This window comes from Gymnoscopelus braueri (genome assembly GCF_963280865.1).
Source record: "Gymnoscopelus braueri genome assembly, chromosome: 12".
In the NCBI taxonomy this organism is placed as follows: domain Eukaryota; kingdom Metazoa; phylum Chordata; class Actinopteri; order Myctophiformes; family Myctophidae; genus Gymnoscopelus; species Gymnoscopelus braueri.
Genome location: NC_137614.1, coordinates 52,643,944 through 52,666,148, shown reverse-complemented (window position 1 = coordinate 52,666,148; position 22,205 = coordinate 52,643,944). Strand labels below are relative to the sequence as shown.

The 22,205-nt window shown below is 44.0% G+C and overlaps 1 protein-coding gene across 1 annotated transcript; it reads left to right on the top strand.

Moving 5' to 3' along the window:
• Window positions 1–416: 416 nt before the first annotated feature.
• LOC308097019 (proteasomal ubiquitin receptor ADRM1-like) lies at window positions 417–20,506 on the top strand. Its single transcript, XM_080444577.1, has 9 exons — window positions 417–634; window positions 1,176–1,292; window positions 2,164–2,287; window positions 7,610–7,696; window positions 7,992–8,073; window positions 10,238–10,482; window positions 14,187–14,344; window positions 18,762–18,864; window positions 19,997–20,506. Exons 1-9 carry the CDS (start codon window positions 425–427, stop codon window positions 20,098–20,100), a joined length of 1,230 nt encoding a protein of 409 aa, XP_080300703.1. The 5' UTR covers window positions 417–424; the 3' UTR covers window positions 20,101–20,506.
• The last annotated feature ends 1,699 nt before the right edge of the window (window positions 20,507–22,205 follow it).

Genomic DNA, 22,205 nt, shown 5'->3' with positions numbered 1-22,205 from the left:
GGGTCCTCAGAGTTACCACCAAATCTTTGTGTGATAGGAACTTTTTAGATAGAGCTTGTAGATCGGCTATTTTCGGCAAAGAGATTTGGTGTGGAGGGAAAAAAGATCAGATCAAGTACAAAGCCAATGATCAAGATTACCAAGTATTGAGGTTTTAAGTGAAAAAACAACATTAGTTCACACAACACTGACGAAATCAAGTGTTTAGTGAGGTTTAATCTGCAACACAATTTTATACAATATGTAGTGGAGGTCCCTGCTTCATCTCTCTCTCAGCTAGGGGGTCCCTGCTTCATCTCTCTCTCAGCTAGGGGGTCCTTGGGCTGAAAAGGTTGAAGACCCCTGCTCTAGATATTATATACATTATAATACAGTGGTTATAACTCTAACTATATTCTCTCCAGCGTTCCTCTTCTCCTTCCTCATGGCGTCTGGAGCGTTGTTCCCCAGCCTGGTGTCAGGTTCTCGTGGATCCTCCAGTAAGTATCTGGTGGAGTTCCGTGCCGGGAAGATGACCATGAAGGGCAGCACGGTGACCCCGGACAAACGCAAAGGTCAGGTGTACATCCAGCAGACAGACGACTCCCTCATCCACTTCTGCTGGAAGGACCGGACCACGGCCAACGTGGACGATGTACGTTCATATAAACTACTAATTCATACATTTGATCATTATACAAAAATATATCCATATCTAAATCAGAACCAACTTTATTGTCACATTTTACAGGCGTTTGATTGATTGATAGAATACTTTTTATTGGTGAAAAATGTAAACGGCAGGACGGTACAGTTAAGGGATAAAGCATCAACAAATACAAACAGCTATATTTACAGGGGAAAAAGGGAAAATCGGCGGCAGTTTCAATGGGAATTAATATCTAACTGTAGATGTAAAGAAGTAAAAAAAATAATTAAAGAATATTTTTTATACAATTATTGATTATTAATCCATCCCCATTTTGGGCATGTCATTATAGGCAGAAATAACAGATTTAAAAGCTCATGTGTCTGTCTGTCTGTCTGTCTGTCTGTCTGTCTGTCTGTCTGTCTGTCTGTCTCTCTCTCTCTCCCTCCCCCTCCTCATTTGCTTTTATGTTAATGATAATAATGAATGTAATTGATTAGGACCTGATCATCTTGCTGTCTGTTAATGATAATAATTGATTGATTAGGACCTGATCATCTTCCCTGATGACTGTGAGTTCAAGCGGGTCAGCCAGTGTACCACCGGCAGGGTTTATGTTCTGAAGTTCAAGGCCGGATCCAAGAGGCTGTTCTTCTGGATGCAGGTGAGTGTCTGATTACTTGTCTGTCTGGAGGTAGCCTATACTAAATGTGGAGGAGGCGTTGTTTTCCTTTATCCATGAAACCATGTCTGACCACCGGCTTCCAATGCTATCAATGCATTGAATGGGACATTATCACGTTTTATCAGACCATTGAATGGGCGAGTAGGCGACATACGGACCTACCCGCCATTTATCAGACCATTCATTGGGCGTAATCAGGAGCTACTGACCTACTCTGAGGGAGAGCAGTCCCCACAACATGAGTTACCATTCTGTGCCTATCGGTACATAACTCTATCTGTACATAACTCTATCGGTACATAACTCCAACGGTGCTGAGTAGGCTCAGGCGAACGCCACAACGTTCGGGACGGCAACTCGCTCACTTTAGCTCACTCGGTGGTCCCTCACGTGGCTCCAGTTCGCCTGAGACAGCGCGCCTCCGTCATGGTCCCAAACCAAAACCAAAACTGGACTTTTTAAGTCAGTGTCAGTAGGTCCTGATATTAACACCCAGATGAATGGTCTGATAAATGGCGGGTAGGTCAGTATGTCGCCTACTTCACCCATTCAATGGTCTGATAAAAGGTGATAATGTCTCATTCAATGCATTATTGTCTGGCTGCACTGTTAGTGTTGATATCCTTTGTGCTCCTATGTGGTTATGAATACATATTTCAAATGTGTGTGTGTTTGAATGTGTGTGTGTGTGAGTTTGGGGGGTTGTAAGAATGGGGGGGGAGACAACTGAATTAAAATGTACAAATGGATAAATGAACTGATTTGACTCTCTAGATGTGATGAGGGATGAGGTCACTGGTTCCACGGAACTGATCTAGAATGTGTGTTTTTTTTTTCTTCCTGACACCAGGAGCCCAAAACGGACAAGGACGAGGAGTTCTGCCGTAAGGTCAACGAGTATCTGAACAACCCCCCCATGCCTGGGGCGCTGGGCAGCGGGGGCAGCGGGGGGCACGACCTCTCTGCCCTGGGAGGTACAGTACAGTAAATACATCTTTTTGTTCCATTTCGTGTAGCACAGTGGTTCTCAAACCTTTTCATTTCAAGGACTCCCATAACTCTGAGAGTGTACAAATGGAACCAAATGGACCCGTACGGGTCCATTTGGTTCCATTTGTACACTCTCAGAGTTACACACCCATAAGGGTCCATTTGGAACCCCCTCAAGGAACCTGGGGTCCAGCTTTTAGTCAAACAGTGGCTGCCAAGAGACACAAGCTAAAGAGAAGCAAAAAAACAGTGGTGGAAGAAGATACTCAGTATCTGAAGTATCACTGAAGAAGATACTCAGATATTTTACTTACGTAAAAGTAAAAATACCACAATATAAAAATACTCTGTTACAAGTAAAAGGCCTGTGTTCAAAATGTTTCTTGAGTAAAAGTACAAAAGTATTGGCATCAAAATATACTTAAAGTAACAAAAGTAAAAGTACTAAACTGTTTGAAAATAGCAGATTGTATGTCATTATGATTGATTGATTGAATATTTTATTAGGCAAAAAAAATTTAAACTGCACAGTTACATTTAAAATACTTTGTCTAACAGGTCCGTTCATGAAAGTCCTTGCGGACTTGTTTCCAATGAGGGCCTTATAAACCATAGCATCCCTATTCTGAGCAGGTCATATTAAGTGGAACATTTGGAGCATCATCGCTCATACTGTACATCATGATAAATATTAGTATTGTTGTGGACTTGTTATGGGGATATTATGGTTGTTATGGGGATATTATGGTTGTTATGGGGATATTATCGTTGTTATGGGGATATTATGGTTGTTATGGGGATATTATGGTTGTTATGGGGATATTATGGTTGTTATGGGGATATTATCGTTGTTATGGGGATATTATCGTTGTTATGGGGATATTATGGTTGTTATGGGGATATTATGGTTGTTATGGGGATATTATGGTTGTTATGGGGATATTATGGTTGTTATGGGGATATTATGGTTGTTATGGGGATATTATGGTTGTTATGGGGATATTATGGTTGTTATGGGGATATTATGGTTGTTATGGGGATATTATCGTTGTTATGGGGATATTATTGTTGTTATGGGGATATTATGGTTGTTATGGGGATATTATGGTTGTTATGGGGATATTATCGTTGTTATGGGGATATTATGGTTGTTATGGGGATATTATGGTTGTTATGGGGATATTATCGTTGTTATGGGGATATTATCGTTGTTATGGGGATATTATCGTAGTATCGTCAGTTTTTGGTTTTGCTACATCCCTAGAAAATAAGCTTTTGAGCTGAATGCAGTACCACTTGTCAACCAGTAGGTGTCATGCCAGACCACAGGATGATCAAATGTCTCAATAAGGGAGATCATCTACTACAACCACAGTTATCAGAATCAGTTTTATTGTCACATCACAGGTTTACAAGGTAAAAAAGTGGGTGAAATTCTTTTTTGTACATCGTTCCCATCGCAACGTTAGTTTCCATAGAAAGAAGAGGGGGGGGGGAGAAGAAGAAGAGGAAGAGGGTGGGGGGTAAGTGGGAAGGAGATCAAAACAAGAGAGCAACAGAAGGCCAGACAAGTTATCTACATATTTACAAATTACCTGAGATAATAAAAACTAAACAAAACTAAACTAAGGTGCCTGAGCATAGCAGCAATGTATTGTATACTGTGCATGTTATACTTATACTGTGCATGATAGACAATGGACGTTAAGGTGCTTAGAGGAAAAGGAGCACAATAAAAAAGACCAAAAAAAAAAAGTCAGTGCGTTATACAAGGGATTAAGGTGCAAAAGGTCAGTGCGTGTCCACCTAGAGTGGACTGACCCTAGTATAATCCGCAAGTAGCTCCTTGAGAGAGTGCAACAAAAGGTCATTTGTACCTGGTGTAGTCCACAGGTGTGTCCGAGGGGGGGCTAAAGTCCAAGTCATTGTCCCTGGTATAATCCACAGGTGTGTTCAGGAAGAGCCAGAAAAAAAAGTCTGCGCTGCCTGTTGTCAGGCTGCTGAACAAGGCCTATGCCTCATTCAGGCTTATTCCCCATTCAGCATTCTGACAGCAGCCGGATTGAAACTACACCAGTATCTGGTGGTGGAACTCTTGATACTGCGGTAGAGCCCCTTGCCCGGTCGCGGTCGTTGTAGGGGGTTGAACAGTCTGTGACTTTGGTGGTGCTTGTCCTTGATGATGCGCTTGGCTTTGAGCACGCACCGCTTTTTGTACAGTTCCTGGAGCGCTGGGAGCTCGATTCCCATTATCCGCTCTGCCGATCGCACTACTCGTTGTAGGCTGATCTTTTCTCGGGCAGTGCAGTTCCCGTACCAGGCCGTGACACAGCCTGTTAGGATGCCTTCGACAGAACTGTTGTAGTACAGCCTGAGGATGCGACGTCCTACTCCGAGCTTCTTCAGGCGGCGGAGCCAGTACAGTCGCTGCTGAGCCTTTTTCCTCACGTGTGTGGAGTGCGTCTCCCATTTGAGGTCCTCCTCGATGTGTACTCCGAGGAACTTGAACTCGCTGACCCTTTCCACTGCAGCACCGTCGATGAGGATGGGCGCATGGTCTCTCCGCGGCCTCCTGAAGTCCACGATCAGTTCTTTGGTCTTGTCGACGTTAAGAGAGAGGTTGTTCTCCCGGCACCAGCGTGCTAGAGATTTGATCTCCTCTCTGTAGTCAGACTCGTCGTTGTTGACGATTCGGCCTATCACTGTCGTGTCGTCCGCGTACTTTATGATGGTGTTGGAGACATGTGTGGCTATGCAGTCATACGTGTACAGGGAGTAGAGGAGGGGGCTCAGCACGCATCCCTGGGGTGCTCCGGTGTTGAGGGTCAGGGGGTCGGATGTGATGCTGCCCATTCTCACCACCTGATGTCGGTTGGACAAGAAGTCCTGTATCCAGTCGCACGTGCTTGGGTGTAGCCCTAGGTCTCTGAGCTTTTTGTCAAGTATTGCTGGGACAATGGTGTTGAATGCTGAGCTGTAGTCCACGAACAGCATACGTACATATTTGTCCTTCAGCAGCTTGTTGTCCATGTGCGAGAGGACGGTGTGGAGAGCCATGGCAATAGCGTCGTCGGTGGATCTGTTTTTGCGGTATGCATACTGCCACGGATCCAGCGAGGCAGGTAGCGTGGAGCTGATGTATTCCCTCACCAGTTTCTCGAAACACTTGCTGACGATCGGGGTGAGAGCAACAGGTCTCCAGTCGTTCAGGCATGTCACTTTGGCCTTTTTGGGAATGGGCACAATGGTTGACATTTTGAACCCTGCAGGGACCACAGCCAGGGAGAGGGAGAGGTTAAAGATGTCAGCGAAGACACCCGCCAGCTGGTCTGCACATGTCTTAAGGACCCGGCCTGGAATCCCATCAGGTCCGGCTGCCTTGTGGATGTTGACCCGTGTGAAGGCTGTACGCACTTCTCTCTCCGAGATGGTTAGAGGGTTGTCCTCTGCTGGTGCTGCTGATGGCCCCGCTTGGCTGCCGCGGTTGGAGCTGATCTCAAACCGGCCGTAGAAAGTGTTCAGTTCGTTGGGGAGGCAGGCAGGCGGGTTCACCTCGCTTCTGGTTCTTGTTTTGCAGTCTGTCAAGGTGTGTACCGCCTGCCATGTGCTCCTGATGTCGCCATTGCTGAGTTTGTCTTGCATCTTTTTTGTGTAGGCCTTTTTCGCCTTCCTGATGGCGCTGTTTAGGGCCGCGCGCGTCGTGTTGCGCGTTTCCACGTCGCCAGATTTGAAACCAGCATCCCGTTCATGCAGATGTGCACGTACTCCGCTGTCCATCCATGGTTTCTGATTGGGATAGATCCGAACTGTGTTTTTTGGGACTATGTCATCTATGCACTTACTGATAAAGCCAGTGACTGAGTCTGAGAGTTCGTTGATGTTATTCCCAGCGGCGTTCTTAAACATCCCCCAGTCAGTCTGGTAGAAGCAGGATTGTAGCATAGCGTCTGTGTCCTCAGACCAGATTCGGATTTCCTTCTCAACGACCGGCTCCCTTTTTAGCCTCTGTTTGTAGGCAGGTAGCAGCTGGATGGCGTCGTGGTCAGAGCTTCCTAGCGGTGGGCGTCGGAGGGCTTTGTATCCATCCTTGAAGGGCGTGTAGCAGTGGTCAAGAATATTGTCACCACGGGTACTGCAGGCGACATGCTGGTGGAATTTGGGAAAGACCTTTTTTAAGTCTGTCCGGTTGAAGTCGCCTAGGCAGATGACTGCGCAGTCCGGGTGGCGATTTTCTTGTGCACTGATCGCCTGGTGTAATTCCCTCATAGCTGTGTCCTTATTAGCTCCAGGATGAATGTAAACAACGGCTACAATCACAATGCTGAAGTCGCGTGGTAGGTAGAAAGGACGGCAGGCTATGATTAAAAGTTCAAGGTCTGGTGAGCAGTGATTATCTAGGATTTTAACATCTTTGCACCAGTTGTTGTTGATCAAGGCACAAACTCCCCCCCCACGTTGCTTACCGCTGAGTACAGGGTCTCTGTCTTTCCTCTACGCGGTGAAGCCAGGAGGAGTGATAGAAGAATCAGATGCTAACTCCGTTAGCCACGTCTCTGTTAGCACCACAATGGACGTGTTCCTTGTCTCACTGTTATACTTTACGCGCGCTAGTAAGTCGTCCATAGTGGTCACAGTTCTTGATTCACACAGAGATCTAACGTTCGCTAGCAGGATTGAAGGCAGTGCAGGTTTATATCCACGTTTTGTTGTCCTTACGAGGAGACCTGCTCTTGTCCCTCGCCGCCACGGTCTTAAATAATAGTTATGTTGTATAAAAAAATACTCAAACATATACATTGGTCAAAATAACCTTTTATTCACTAAAAAGGTCATGGATTGCAGCTTCAAAATACCAGTGGTGGACAAAGTACTCAACCCCAGTACTTGAGTTAAAGTACAGATACTAATGGTCAAATTTACAAAAAAAAAAGTAAAAGTAAAAGTAGCTCAGTCAAAATTTTACTCGAGTAAAAGTACAAAAGTAATTGCGTTTAAAATATACTTAAGTATTCAAAAGTACATGCTTTTAAAAATACTTAATTGCAAGTACAAGTAAAAGTAAAAGTGGAAGCACATTTCTTTTTTATATATATCAATGTGTTGCTGTAATGTTTTCACAATGAATGTATAGAACTGTGTAAGCAGAGATGTACTGTTTGTCTTCGGTAAACACTTTGTACACTCTGAAGAGTTAGTCCTGTACCTCCTCAAGGACCCCTGGGGGTCCCCAGACCCCACTGCCCTGATTGACAGCTACTGTGTAGTTCTAGTGATATAAGTATTGTTGTTGTTGTTTTGATTGACAGGCGAGGGCGGTCTGCAGAGCCTGCTGGGTAATATGAGTCACAACCAGCTCATGCAGCTGATTGGTCCAACCGGACTGGGCGGGCTCGGTAAGACACACAAAAATGTCATTGTTCAGCACTTCATTATGAATAAATAGTATTGTAAATATGATTATGGATGTGGCTCTTTAACACAATGTAATCACACTGATTACACTTCATTCAGTACAAAGACACACCTGAACTTGTCTCACATCACCGAAATAACATTCCTGTGTGTGTGTGTGTGTGTGTGTGTGTGTGTGTGTGTGTGTGTGTGTGTGTGTGTGTGTGTGTGTGTGTGTGTGTGTGTGTGTGTGTGTGTGTGTGTGTGTGTGTGTGTGTGCGCGCGCCGTGCGTGCAGGTGGTCTTGGAGCTCTAGCAGGTCCAGGACTAGCCAGCCTCCTGGGCAGCAGTGCTCCTGCAGCCAGCAACGCCTCCACCAGGTAACAGAGAGTACTGCACCATTTGTACAACACAGTTAAATGAACACTGAGGATTTCACAGTGTTCAGTTCATCCCACTGTTCATTCTGACAGCACATTTTAATGTACTTTTAACCAGAGTCTTTTGAATAGAATAGAATCCATTTTGTTTTAGTCACATTTGACTCCCCATTTCAAGACTTTTACTTCTACTCCCCCCCTGATAACCCGGACTGTCTCCTTCAACCGTCCTGCCCCCTGGTACACTCCTGAACTCCGCACCTTGAAGGCCACTGGCCGGCGGCTGGAGAGGCTCTACAAACGAACCGGCCTCACTGTCCATCGTCTGATCTACAAAGACCATGTAGATGCCTACAATGATGCTCTCTCCCGGACCAAAACCCAACTATTCCACTCTTATTGGCTCTCAGCAGAACAACCCCAGGCTGTTGTTCTCTACCATTAATCGACTACTACGCCCCCTCAGTGTCCCAAACTCCTCAGGTTCCCCCGACCTTTGCATCAGGTTCTTGGACTTCTTCCAAGCTAAAGTGGACTCCATCCACCAACAGCTCCTGGCACCTGCCTCCCCCACTCCACACACACCTCGGCCTCAGGACACCTGACGCCTCATGTCGCTGCCTGCCTCCCAACGTGCCGTCTTTCCTCCTTCACTGCTGTGGATGCTCTGATGGTCACTGAGTTGGTCCTCCTGGACCGCCTCTCCACCTATCTTGGCCTCACGGACACAGCCCTCGCCTGGTTCCAGTCATACCTCTCCAACAGACAACAGTTTGTCACTGTCAACTCTTCCAGATCACACCCAGCCCCAGTCAAACACGGCGTGCCGCAAGGTTCCGTACTTGGTCCACTACTGTTCACCATATACATGCTCCCCCTGGGTCAGATTATTCGCCACCATGGACTAAGCTTCCACTGCTATGCCGACGATACTCAACTGTATCTGAGCACCACACCTTCCAGTCAGCTCCCCCCCCAGTCCCTAGTCAACTGCATCACTGAAATAAAAGCCTGGATGACCACTAACCTTCTCAAACTAAACAGTTCAAAAACAGAGCTCATGGTTGTGGCTCCCAAGGCACTGCTCAAGAAGATTGGAGATGTTCTACTCCATGTCGATGCCAGCTCCTTATCTCCATCTCTGGAAGTCCGCAACCATTATTCTGGACTCAACCCTCTCCTACCAGTCACACATCAAATCCATAACCAAATCGGCCTTCTTCCACCCCAAGAACATCTCTAGACTCCGTCCCTCACTCTCTGATTCTGTGGCTGAGACCCTCATTCATTCATTTGTAACCTCCCGTCTGGACTACTGCAATGGAGTCCTGTTTGGGCTCCCAAACAAATACCTGGATAGGCTCCAGTATGTCCAAAATTCAGCTGCCAGAGTTCTCACCTGCACCAAGCCTTGGCAGCACATCACCCCTACACGTAAACAACTGCACTGGCTTCCTGTTCAATTCCGCATCCATTACAAACTCCTCCTTCTTACCTACAAATGTCAAAATGCCCTCGCTCCACAGTACCTCTCAAGCCTACTCCATAAACCGACTCGGTCACGGACCCTGCGGTCCACAGACTTGGACCTCCTCTCTGTCCCCAACGCAAACAAGCGAACCTTCGGGGACAGAGCCTTCAGTGTGGCAGCCCCCAGGCCCCCCACCCTGTGGAACTCCATCCCAATAGGGATTCGCCATGCTCCAACACTGGACTCTTTTAAAGCTGCCTTGAAAAGACACCTATTCTCTCAGGCTTATGGCATATAGTTGTTCATTTGTCTGTTAGTTGTTCATTGTTTTGATGTAAAGCGTCCTTGGGTTTAAGAAAGGCGCTATACAGTATATGTATATATATATGCCTGATTTATGCCTGATTTATACTTAACTGTGTACCAAAAATTGCCGATCTACAAGATCTCTCTGCGGTGCGTTGTGAGCTTGTAGATCGTCTGTTTTCGGAGCGTCACACCAGCATAAAATGACTTGTTGAGAAGACCCATAATGCACTAGGGAATTGATAAGAACCGGAATCAATGAGCAGAATTTGGAATTAATAATGGATAACAGTGACTGATGTTCTGGCCTCTCACCCTCTACCCCTCTCTCTCTCTCTCTCTCTCTCTCTCTCTCTCTCTCTCTCTCTCTCTCTCTCTCTCTCTCAGTCCATCCACGGCGGTCACGCCCACCTCCACCTCCACCACCACTCGGCTAGGCTCCTCCCAGGTTCCCACCACGCCCATCACGCCCTCGGCGGGCACGGGGGCGGGCTCTCCCACGGCCACCACCCCCTCCACGCCCGCCGCGCCCTCCCTGACGGCGGGCGGCGGCAGCCCCACCCAGCCCATCCAGCTCAGTGACCTGCAGAGCATCCTGGCCACCATGAATGTGCCCCCTAGTGGACAAGGAGGTAAGGAACGCCCTCTGAAAACAATCATTGATTGATTGATTGATGTACTTTTATTTAGTAAGACATGAGAATCACAGTACATGGAAGTACAAAATTCACAATACAAGGTCTACTAAACTGGAAGACTCAGTTAAGCACGCAGCTTGTTTAACTCTTTACCTGCCATTGACGAGATTTCTCGTTTTTCTCTGCATGGCTCAGCCAGCCGTCGACGAGAAAAACGAGATTTTTGGCTTTTTAAATTTTTCGTTTATCACAAAGGAAGCAGGAGATAACGCGATGCGAAGATTTTTTGCTCCATTCACTTCAATGTTAAAAAATAAACGGAGACAAAATTCACATTTGACCTATTTTTGCAATGTATTTTCTATGGCAGGGAAGGGGGTAGATTGTGTATATGTCACAGGGTGTTTGGAGAACCAGGGTGATTGAAGACAGAGAGCTCGTTTTTAGGCACGGGGCTTCGGGGCGAGGCGGGGCTTTTCGAGACAGGGTTTATTAGCGAGGCTCGCGAGGAGGAGGAGGAGGAGGACGCGGCGCTGCGAGGCGGGGGTTTATTACGCGAGGCTCGCGAGGAGGAGGAGGAGGAGCCTCCTCCTCCTCCTCCTCGCGAGCCTCACGTAATAAACCGTCCTCCTTCTCCTCCTCCGAGGAGAAGGAGAACGCAGAGAGGCGGGGCTTTGATGCGCCGACGCGGACCTGTCTTTTGTTGTTCCCCCCCACATAGCAACCAGGAAGCTACGCTACGGGAACGCTGAACACGCGTTCACCCGCACACGCTTGTCCATGACGGAGGCGCGCCGACTCAGCAGAGCTTGAGGCCGAGGAGGCACGCCCTCGCGAGTGTCCGCGCTGACCGGCCGATGCTCTGCTAGTCGACACAGCGCCGTTCGAGTTGTAAACCGATAGGGACAGAATAGTTATTTTCATGGATCACTGTGTGTGTGTGTGTGCGCGTGTGTGTGTGTGTGCGTGTGTGTGTGTGTGTGAAAAGCCAGAACACAATAAAAGTATCTTAACAGTCCTGCTTTCAATAAACCAAAAAAAGCATGAGCGCGTGCACGTGTGTGTGCGCGCGTGTGTGTGTGTGTGTGTGTGGTCGTGGCCATATGTGCTTGTGCACAAGCCTGGATTGTGGCTCCCTCTAGTGTTGCTTCTACAGAATTGCTGGGTGGGTGGTAAAAACGAGCGCGCCTTCTTCAATCACCCTGATTCTCCAAAAACCCTGTAACATATATACTCTGGCAGTTAAAGAGTTAAGATGAGAACCCCATGCACACAAATCATGATGAGACAGACAGATATACACACTACTATACAGAATGTCATACAATCAGCTTTCAGGTTACTGGTGTGAAGAGAGAAAAAATATATATACAAAACAGGAAAATGAAAATTATTATTATTATTATTAAAAACATGAACCCAAGCATCCCTCATTGTGCAAAAATAGCCGATCTACAATGCAGTTCAATTCAATTCAAAAATAGTTTATAGCTGATCTACAAGCCGACAACGGGTTGTAGATTGGCTATTTTTGTTAAAGAGGTTTGGAGTAGATCGAAAAAAGTACAGTGCAACTCAGGTCCGTTTTTATTAACACATTCGGTGCCAGAATTTTATAATAACAGATTACGTTCGGTGCCAGAAATCTCACCATTGAGCTGCGCGGCGCTGTTTAAGCTGTAGACTCCACGATGAGCATTCCATGTGAAACAAAGCATGCGTGCATTTTGCACGATGGTCCTGGCTAACGCCTGGAACGATAACATCTTTCATGCGGGTCACAATGGCGCAGCGATCGCGCATACAAAATGAGTCATAATATTGTATGTATGCCATGTTTTTTGGCACGGTGATCTATAAGGCCCTTCCTTCTCAGAATCACCGTGGGTGATTCCAGAGCTGCTCCAGCCCCTCCCGTGTGGAAAAAAACGAAAAAAACAAAAGGGACTGAAAACACGGTTCAGACCGTGTTTGGCACCCGATGTGTTAAGTATAGAGGATCTAAGTGTCTAACTGAAGTGATACTGATGCATTCCAAATATTATCAAAGTATTCTGCAGCACTCCTGGACTTGCGTCATGGCACCCTAGGGTGCACCGAACGCGTATTCCATAAGGACACCCTTCTTCTGTCACAACAGCTCACACATCTTGCTGCAAGCTCACAATGCGTCGCCTTGTGAGCCTAAGTGATTAAGATTAAGTTACTAAGATTCATGCAGAAATGAACAGGGAACATAATATATGTGGAAAAAAGTTGATTCTAGCTGTTATAATGCTCTGAATCTTAAGTTACTATTGCTGAGTTTCGATAGAGCAGTCCAGCCCATACGTCAAATCACAGCAAATCCAGTGCAAAAATATATATACAAATAAGAGCAAGAATCACAGCAAACTACTGTAAATACATGTTCTACGACAGGGGTGATGCAACTTTGATGATGGAGAGGGCCACTATATTTCAAATTAATTCAAGTAAATTAATGCCGTACTTCATCATTCTAGTATTTCACACAAAAGTAGCAAAATTAGCTGATCTGCAAGCTTAAAACGACACGTTTTGAGCTTGTAGATCTGCTATTTTTGCTATTTTGTAATTGGAATCCTGAATTCTTTTTTGGAATTGGATTTCAAATGCATTTAGTTATACTTAAGTTTATGAACTTGAATATACAAATATATTGTAAAAAGTCATTAAACTAATAATATAGACTGAAGTAATTAAAGAGGGTCATGTTTGCATGTTTGGAATCATAACAGCTGAAATCAATAATATATGGAAGGAACAGCTCCTTCTTACCTCCGGGCTATGGTCGATGCCTACACCCCTGCCCGACCACTTCGGTCTGCCACCTCGGGGCGACTGATTGCCTCGTCACTCAAGGGTCCTTCTGGCCGATCCACACGGTCACGACTCTTTTCTGTTCTGGCCCCACAGTGGTGGAATGAACTTCCCACTGATGTTAGGACAGCAGAGTCACTGCCCATATTTCGCCGCAGGCTGAAAACTCACCTCTTCAGGAAACACTACCCTTCCTCTCTGCCTGGCCTACTTGTTATTAACTAGTTGTACGAACGCTTGTTTTCTATTGTTGTATTGTTTATTGGATCTTGTTTAGTCGATACACTTATTTGTTTTAGCTCATGCTCATTTGATTTAGCTATTTTGTCTCATCTGTTTAAGGAAATAGGTAGCTGATATATTGCACTTTTACCTTAGCGCTAGGTATACTCTTGGTTGCTTGTTTTTTTTAAAGACTTCTGGTGATTAGTAGTTTTCGTTCCCTACCTATGTTGAATACACTTATTGTAAGTCGCTTTGGATAAAAGCGTCTGCTAAATGACTGTAATGTAATGTAATGTAATGTAATATATCAGTATTCTGATATTAACCTGCGGGCCGCATTAAGTGAAGGTGGGGGCCGCATGTGGCCCCCGGGCCGCCAGTTGACCATGTATGTTCTATGAGCAAATACAGTCCTGACTTTAGTCTACTGAAACATACAGACCACAGCCTATCAGTAGCAAGCAGCGCTACACACACAGAATAGTGTCCTTTATGTTGAATGGTTTTAATGTGTGTGTGTGTGTGTGTGTGTGTGTGTGTGTGTGTGTGTGTGTGTGTGTGTGTGTGTGTGTGTGTGTGTGTGTGTGTGTGTGTGTGTGTGTGTGTGTGTGTGTGTGTGTGTGTGCGCACAGTGGACCTGGCCAGCGTGCTGACCCCAGAGGTCATGGCCCCCATCCTGGCCAACGATGAGGTCCAGCAGAGACTGATGCCTTACCTCCCCTCTGGAGAGACTCTGACCCAGAGCTCTGAGGAGCTGACCAACACACTGAGCTCCCCACAGTTCCAACAGGTATGAGCACACACACACACACACACACACACACACACACACACACACACACACACACACACACACACACACACACACACACACACACACACACACACACAAACACACACAGTTTAACAATGTATTCATGTCCACACACAGGGAACACATACAGGGACACACATATTGTAGGGTCAGTAAAGGTTACATTCACAAACTCATGGATATACAGTATGTCCTCATGATACAACATGTTACTCATCATATGTCCTCATGATACAACACACATGTCACTCAGCACTCCAAGTAGCAGCGGCTCCTCCTCATATGGCAGCAGAAACAGACAATACTTTAACCAGCCTTTCTGCCTGGTCTTTGGGCATCCATCCATCCATCCCAAGTTGTTGAAACCCTCCAACAACCAGTCCGTGGGTATAATGTCCTCTAGGCTGGATCACCAGAGGAAACAAAGTTCTTAGTCTTGCACTGCTGCTTGGTGCTTGCATCCACTGCACCTACAGTACTACATTGACCATGGTAGTTACAACGGGGCAGTTTAACTTCATGCCCAGGACACACACACACACACACACACACACACACACACACACACACACACACACACACACACACACACACACACACACACACACACACAGTGGTGGGAAAAGTACTGAAATGTTTTACTGCTCAAAAAAAGTTCGGAAACGTAACTTCGGTCAATAATATCTCCCCTTTAATAATACCAATTGGTATTGTGTTTTATATAATTTTTATCGTTGATTAGTCGCCTTTACAACGAGGTACAGCTTGTAAGGATCGGGCATTGGTGGAATGAGCAACACAGCTAAACGTGTGGGTAGCGCCTCCAAAAAAATTGCCAAAATCACCCAATATGCTTCTGTTGGTAATCGCTCTTGCTTTGAGCAACCTGCCAGCACACACCTGCTGAGAGGTGTGTGCCAGCAGTCACAGGTGAGTGACTGGCACCTGAACATGGGTTCTGCATCTTTGTTGAGTGTGTGTTGATGCTCCAAGCAGCAACACTGCCCCCATGGAAAGATGCCACATGTGTAGCTTCAGGATAAGGCCTGTGCAATAGGGCAAGTGAAGCTGTTACGCAGATTACACATTATTTGATGTCAGCCCTGGTACCATTTGCAGGCAGGTGTGTGCCAGTCACAGCCAGGTGTGTGACTGGCACCTGAGCATGGGTCCTGCAACTTTCACATCTATCTTTGGTACCGTTGTGCAAATATTGCCAGTAAATCTATGGTTCCTCAGTGAAGCAAGGGGTCTTGGGTTGTTGTCTTCCTTGTTGACTTCACCAGTCTCACAGAACTTGGTCTTAAGTTTGCAAATGGTACCAGGGCTGACACCAAATAATGCTGTCACTCTGCATAACGGAACACCAGCTTCACTTGCCCTATTGCACAGGCCTCATCCTGAAGGGACAAACGTGGCATCTTTCCATGGGGGCAGTGTTGTTGCTTGGAGCATCAACACAAACTCAACAAAGGTGCAGAACCCATGTTCAGGTGCCAGTCACTCACCTGTGAGGCAGTCACACACCTGTGACTACTGGCACACACCTCTCAGCAGGTGTGTGCTGGCAGGTTGCTCAAAACAAGAGTGATTACCAACAGAAGCATATTGGGTGATTTTGGCACATTTTTTGGAGGCGCTACCCACACGTTTAGCTGTGTTGCTCATTCCACCAATGCCCGATCCTTACAAGCTGTACCTCGTTGTAAAGGTGACTAATCAACGATAAAAATTATATAAAACACAATACCAATTGGTATTATTAAAGGGGAGAAATAATTGACCGAAGTTAAGTTTCCGAACTTTTTTTGAGCAGTAATAATAATATTAATGTATGTTTTTCAGGCTATGAGTATGTTCATTGTCTCCGCCGAAGGTGGAGAATATGTTTTCGCTTTGTGTGAGCAAACATTGTTAGCCAAGCTAACATTGGGCAAGCTCCACGTGACACGTGTCAATTTGTTGACACCAATGCCTCTGATTGGCTAGAGGGACGCGTGACGAAATAAAATTCTATAAATAGGTGTGTCACTTCAAAAAGCCCCTACTTTTTGAAGTGAGGTAAAACAGGATCAATCAGACTTGATTGGAACAGTACCTTCAGTAAGTCCAAGTCACCCGTCTGTGCGTGTGTGTTTCCCTCTGAGAACACCTAACATTGGTCAAGCAAAGGCGCAGAAGGCCAAAGCTAAGAAAGCATACTCATCTACAATTGTAACGTAGAAGAGGACTAGAGTTGAAATGATCCCACAACAAAGCCGAACTCTTAATACGTGTCAATATGTTGACATCAATGTCTCTGATTGGCTAGAGGGACGCATGACGAAATACAATCCTATAATAAAAAGGTGTGTCACTTCAAAAAGCCGTTTACGTTTTTGAAGCGAGGTAAGACAGGATCAATCAGTCTTGATTGGAACAGTATCTTCTAGTCCAAATCACCCGTCCGTGCGTGTGTGTGTCCCTTTGAGAACACCTGACATTGGTCAAGCAAAGGCGCAGAAGGCCAAAGCTAAGAAAGCATACTCATCTACAACAGTAACACAGAAGAGGACTAGAGTTGAATTGATCCCACAACAAGACCGAAATCTTAATACGTATTAATATGTTGACACCAATGCCTTTGATTGGCTAGAGGAATGCATGACGAAATACAATTCTATAAATAGGTGTGTCACTTCAAAAAACCGTTTACGTTTTTGAAGCGAGGTAAGACAGGATCAATCAGTCTTGATTGGAACAGTATCTTCTAGTCCAAATCACCCATCCGTGCGTGTGTGTGTCCCTCTGAGAACACCTAACATTGGTCAAACAAAGGCGCAGAAGGCCAAAGCTGATCAAACACACCAATCAACTGCTGAAACTGTTCAAGACAATGAAGATGAAGAAGACAGACAAGTATTTGAACAAACCAGTCAATTATGACGACTCCCATATGATAGATTGCTTCAATGTAAACAGAGCATTGCTTCAATTAAACAGAGCTAAGAATCATAAAGAAAGAATGAAATTAATCAGAGACAAAAAATCGCTAAATGACAAAAGACGAAGACTAGCCATGAATGCTTACAATATGACACAGCAAAGATTGCTACAATCTCTGGAAGAAAAAGTAGAAGAGTCTGAAGAGAACATCGAAAGGAAAAAAAGGAACTGGTCAGAGTATTTAAATAATGAAAGACAACATCAACAAGCACATAACACGAGTAAGAAGAAACGATACAGATCACAAGAATTAGAAGTTAATGAAGCTGCTCTCGCATTCTTAAAGAAGATGTCCGAAAGTGGACCCAATTATGTCTGTGGTTCCTGTGAACGAATGCTCTACAGAGAATCAGTGGCAGAGTTTAAACCTGGAAATTATACAGGAACGATAGATATTGTAAGTCTCCTAGGCAAAAACCCAACTGCAATCAAGCAAAACAACACTTGGATGTGCCACACGTGTCATCGGGCCATTAAACTTGGGAAACTCCCTACACAGGCTTGGGCTAACAACTTATTACTCGACCCCATACCCCGAGAACTGCAGGACTTGCACCCGTTAGAAGAAAGGTTGATAAGTCAACGTATTGCCTTCATGAAACTTGTTTCAGTCAATCAACCAGTCAATTACGACGACTCCCATATGATAGATTGCTTCTATGTAAACAATGTTATCATGCTGTAGCAACCACCCTTGAGATAGCAGGTATACAAACTATCACAGGTGCTGACATGCGCACACAATTGGTTACCTTTCTAGAAAACCCAGTGATCCAGAAAGACTATATGCAATTTCTCGCATTGCCTAATGCTGAAGAATATCCAATTGATTCACCTGAGTTCATATTCCAACAGCAGCAAGAAATGAAATTGATAATTGAAAAGATACGCAAAAACGATTGGGCCGACAATATTGCAATAAATGCTGTGGTAAACATGCTGAATATCAACATACTTATCTACAATAGTAACACAGAAAATGACTATAGAGTTCAATTGACCCCAAAACAAGGCAGAAGTCCTAATACTGTAACAATTGGCCACCTTGATCAAATACACTATGTAGCACTAGAGAAAATTGACATAGATCAAACACACCAATCAACTGCTGAAACTGTTCAAGACAATGAAGATGAAGAAGACAGACAAGCATTTGAACAAACCAGTCAATTACGAGGACTCCCATATGATACATTGCTTCAAGAAGAACATTTTTTAGATGCAGACACTACATATTCAGTCGCCCCTGCAGAACACCAAAAACCACGCGCATTCTACCAAGACGACCCGTTCTACCAAGACGACCCGTGCTATTAAAATAGCACGGGTCTGCTGGCGGAGACTTGTGCTCCGAGGAGCACATTTTCTAGTTAATAATGATATTAATCATAATATGTATCTATTTCAGGCTATGAGTATGTTCAGCAGTGCTCTGGCATCAGGACAGCTGGGTCCTCTTATGAATCAGTTTGGTTTGCCTGCAGAGGCTGTGGAAGCAGCCAACAAAGGAGGTACGACTGACTCTAGACTAGAGTAAAAGTCACACTTTTACTCTAGTTTTAGTTGACTAAATATCATAAGATTTTGGTCGACTAAATCTACAGTTGATTCAGTCGACTAAAATGTGTTTTGGCGGGGCCGTGATGGCGTCGTAATGCCCGATTCTGACTTAGCTGTGTGCCGAAAATAGCCGATTTGCAAGCTCACAACACGATCGGCTATTTTTGGAGAGCGACACCTATCATGCAATGACTTGTCTTTAGTTCTACTGGATCTCTCCTCTACTAGTCCCTCCCTAGCATTTTAGTCTACTTTTTATTGACGAAATTCAGTATATTTAGTCATAGTTTTAGCTCAGTTTGTGTTAAATTTTATTTAAATTTCGTCAGTAAAAGAAAGGTAGTATGATTTTTCGTCATAGTTTTAGATGACAAAATGAACGCTGTTTGAAAGTGAAATATCCCTTTAAAGGAGTAGTTGAACTACTCCTTTAAATGTATACTAGGCAACTTAAGCCTAAATTAAAAAAAAAAATATATATATATATATATATTTTGCATTTTTCCCCCTCTATCAGCCACTATATAATGATGCTGGGTGTTTTCCTGCTTTGAAACAGTCCTCTTTCTGAAATCCGTGTGAACTGTTCGAGTGAAACCGAATGGAACCGAGTGCAGCCGACAAAAATGGAACGGCAGCCATTGTTTTCTCTGCAGTGTTTTTACTTTCGGTTTTAAAACTTTAAAACGCTCTCAAACTTCTTTTTTGAGGCACGGAATTTACTTTTAAGATAGCGTTTGGATAGAATTTAGTTGTTTAACTTCATATATGTGGTCATTTAATCATGACAGAGCCTATTTAAAAATAAAAATCCAGAGAACCGTCGGGGGCGGGCAGTGACACGCATGTATCCGAATAAAGCACGAATATTTTCAGCACGGCCCCTTCTAAAGTCCCCTTGCGTCATATGGCTGGTGGTTGGGAAAAGGAGCTGCTGATTGGCTGAAGGGGTTGTCAGTCAACGGTACTAACTGTTTGACAACAGTTTATTTATTTTTTTGATCTCTGAAGGTGCCTAGAACCCCTTTAAGGCTTACGAATCTATTGATCAAAACTGATCAGTGGAATTTGTTTTTCCCACAGATGTGGAAGCGTTCGCCAAAGCCATGGAGACGGAGACTAAACCCGACGAAGACGAGGAATCCAAAGACAAGAAAGAGGAGGATGAAGATATGAGTTTGGATTAGGAGCTTTAAATTAACATGAAATTAGCACAAATGCTTTATTTATTTATTTATTTAGCTAACGGCTACTGTGGATTGTTTAGTTTTTTTTACCATTTCATTATTCGGATGATTATGACGATTATGCAAAACATTATTGCAATTATCTCGAATAATTGCGATCAGGCGATTTATGTAGTAATTGTGACAGACCTGTTCATAATCACAATTTAGTGTTAAAGGGAAGCTTCGCCAGTTTTCAACCTGAATGGCGTTCATGTGTTGGGAGGAGAGCAATAATAATGTAGTGTGGCCAAAAATATACATTATGTCTAATGGTGGAGAAGAAGCACTCAAACTTTAACCCTCTTAGACCGGGAACGCATCTGTGTCATTTTAACATTTCTTTGGCTATATAAAAAAAGCAGATCTACAAGCTCGTAGCGCGGCACCGAGTGCCGCGCTACGAGCTTGTAGATCTGCTATTTTTATTTGTTATCGTGAAAATGTGTGCAAATCTTTAGTTTGAACATATATATACTTTTTTAAAGCGAAAGTTTTTAACTCAAATATTTGCTTCTGGGGATTTTTCAAACGTCTTCTAAATCCTAACAGTTTTTTTCCCCTAAAGTTTATTATTATTATTTTTTTTACTTATGTTGCTATATTATCAATGGTTTTCAAACTTTTTTCATGTCAAGGACCCCCAAAATAATATGTATTTGTCCGCGGACCCACTCCCATCTAAAAATATTTTGTTCCAGGGACCCCCAGAAGCAATGATGTGAGTTAAAAATGTATATAGAAGATTTGCACAAATTTTCAAGATTTTTCTAAAAAAGAATAGCAGACCTACAAGCTCATAGCGCGGCACTCGGCGTGCTATGAGCTTGTAGATCTGCTATTTTTGAATAGCCAAAGAAATCGTATATTGACACACATGCATTCCCTTCCCGGCCTTAAAGGGTTAAAACACTTCTGGGGTCATTTTAACGTCTTCTCTGCAGACTGTTAAGTTGCTTGATTCAATAATTATATAGATATTCATTTGATCCCTCTGCTAAAAAAAAAACCATTTCAACTTCAAACTCCATATTAGACCATATTTGAATTCCGGACTTTTACTTGTAACAAAGTATTTCTATATTGCAGTATTGATACTTTTACTTAAAGGAGAATTTTGGACTAAGGTTTTCTTACCTTTTCTATGATGTTATATCTTCGGATGAATGGTACAGTAGAAACATGTCATAACTCCATCCCGGGTCCACCACAGCTTAAAACGTGCGCGGATAGGCCTCGCGTTAGATCGCGTATTTAAATAGTTTTTTTTTTTTTTTTGTGTGAGATCTGACGTTCATAGTGACAGAACACTATGCAACCAAAATAATAATAAAATAAAATAACAGAAGTCTCGCTAGACGAGATTGAAATCTTGAGATTTCAATCTCGTCTAGCGAGACTTCTGTTATTTAAAAAAAAAGATTTTTTTGACAGTGTTCACTATGAACGTCAGATCTAAAAAAAAAAAAAAGCTATTAAAATACACGATCTAACGCGAGGCCTATCCGCGCACGTTTTAAGCTGTGGTGGACCCGGGATGGAGTTATGACATTTTTCTACTGTACCATTCATCCTAAGATATCATAACATCAGAGAAAAGGTAAGAAAACCTTAGTCCAAAATTCTCCTTTTAAGTAAAAATGTTGAGTACTTTTTCCACCAGTGTGTATGGATTGTACACACACATGCCGCATTTGGGATTTAGGTTGAAATGTGAGGGTTTCTCTTTAAATGTATGTCATTTTTTTGTGGCGCTTGTTATAGATTGAACTGAATCAACATGTAACTGCATGAGATCTGCTACCCTGGGTAAGACAAAGGGAACATTAAAAAGGTCATCAGTAATAATCATAACTTGTTGTCTTTTGTAATTATGTCAACGGTGTGTGTGTGTGTGTGTGTGTGTACTGAGCCTCCATATACGCACCCCTTGAATATAATGTATTTTATATAATTATTATTGATTATTAGTCACCTTCACAACAAGGTATAACTTGTAAGGATCGTGCAATCGTATAATGAGCAACATAGCTAAACATGTGGGTTCCCCGGTGTTTCCACACAGT

Bases quoted from the DNA above. Each gene is read 5' to 3' on its own strand.
- LOC308097019 (XM_080444577.1), top strand. From the start codon at position 425: ATGGCGTCTGGAGCGTTGTTCCCCAGCCTGGTGTCAGGTTCTCGTGGA. The intron at 2,288-7,609 runs GTACAGTACAGT...TTTGATTGACAG, and splicing joins CGACCTCTCTGCCCTGGGAG to GCGAGGGCGGTCTGCAGAGC. The intron at 18,865-19,996 runs GTACGACTGACT...TTTTTCCCACAG, and splicing joins GGAAGCAGCCAACAAAGGAG to ATGTGGAAGCGTTCGCCAAA.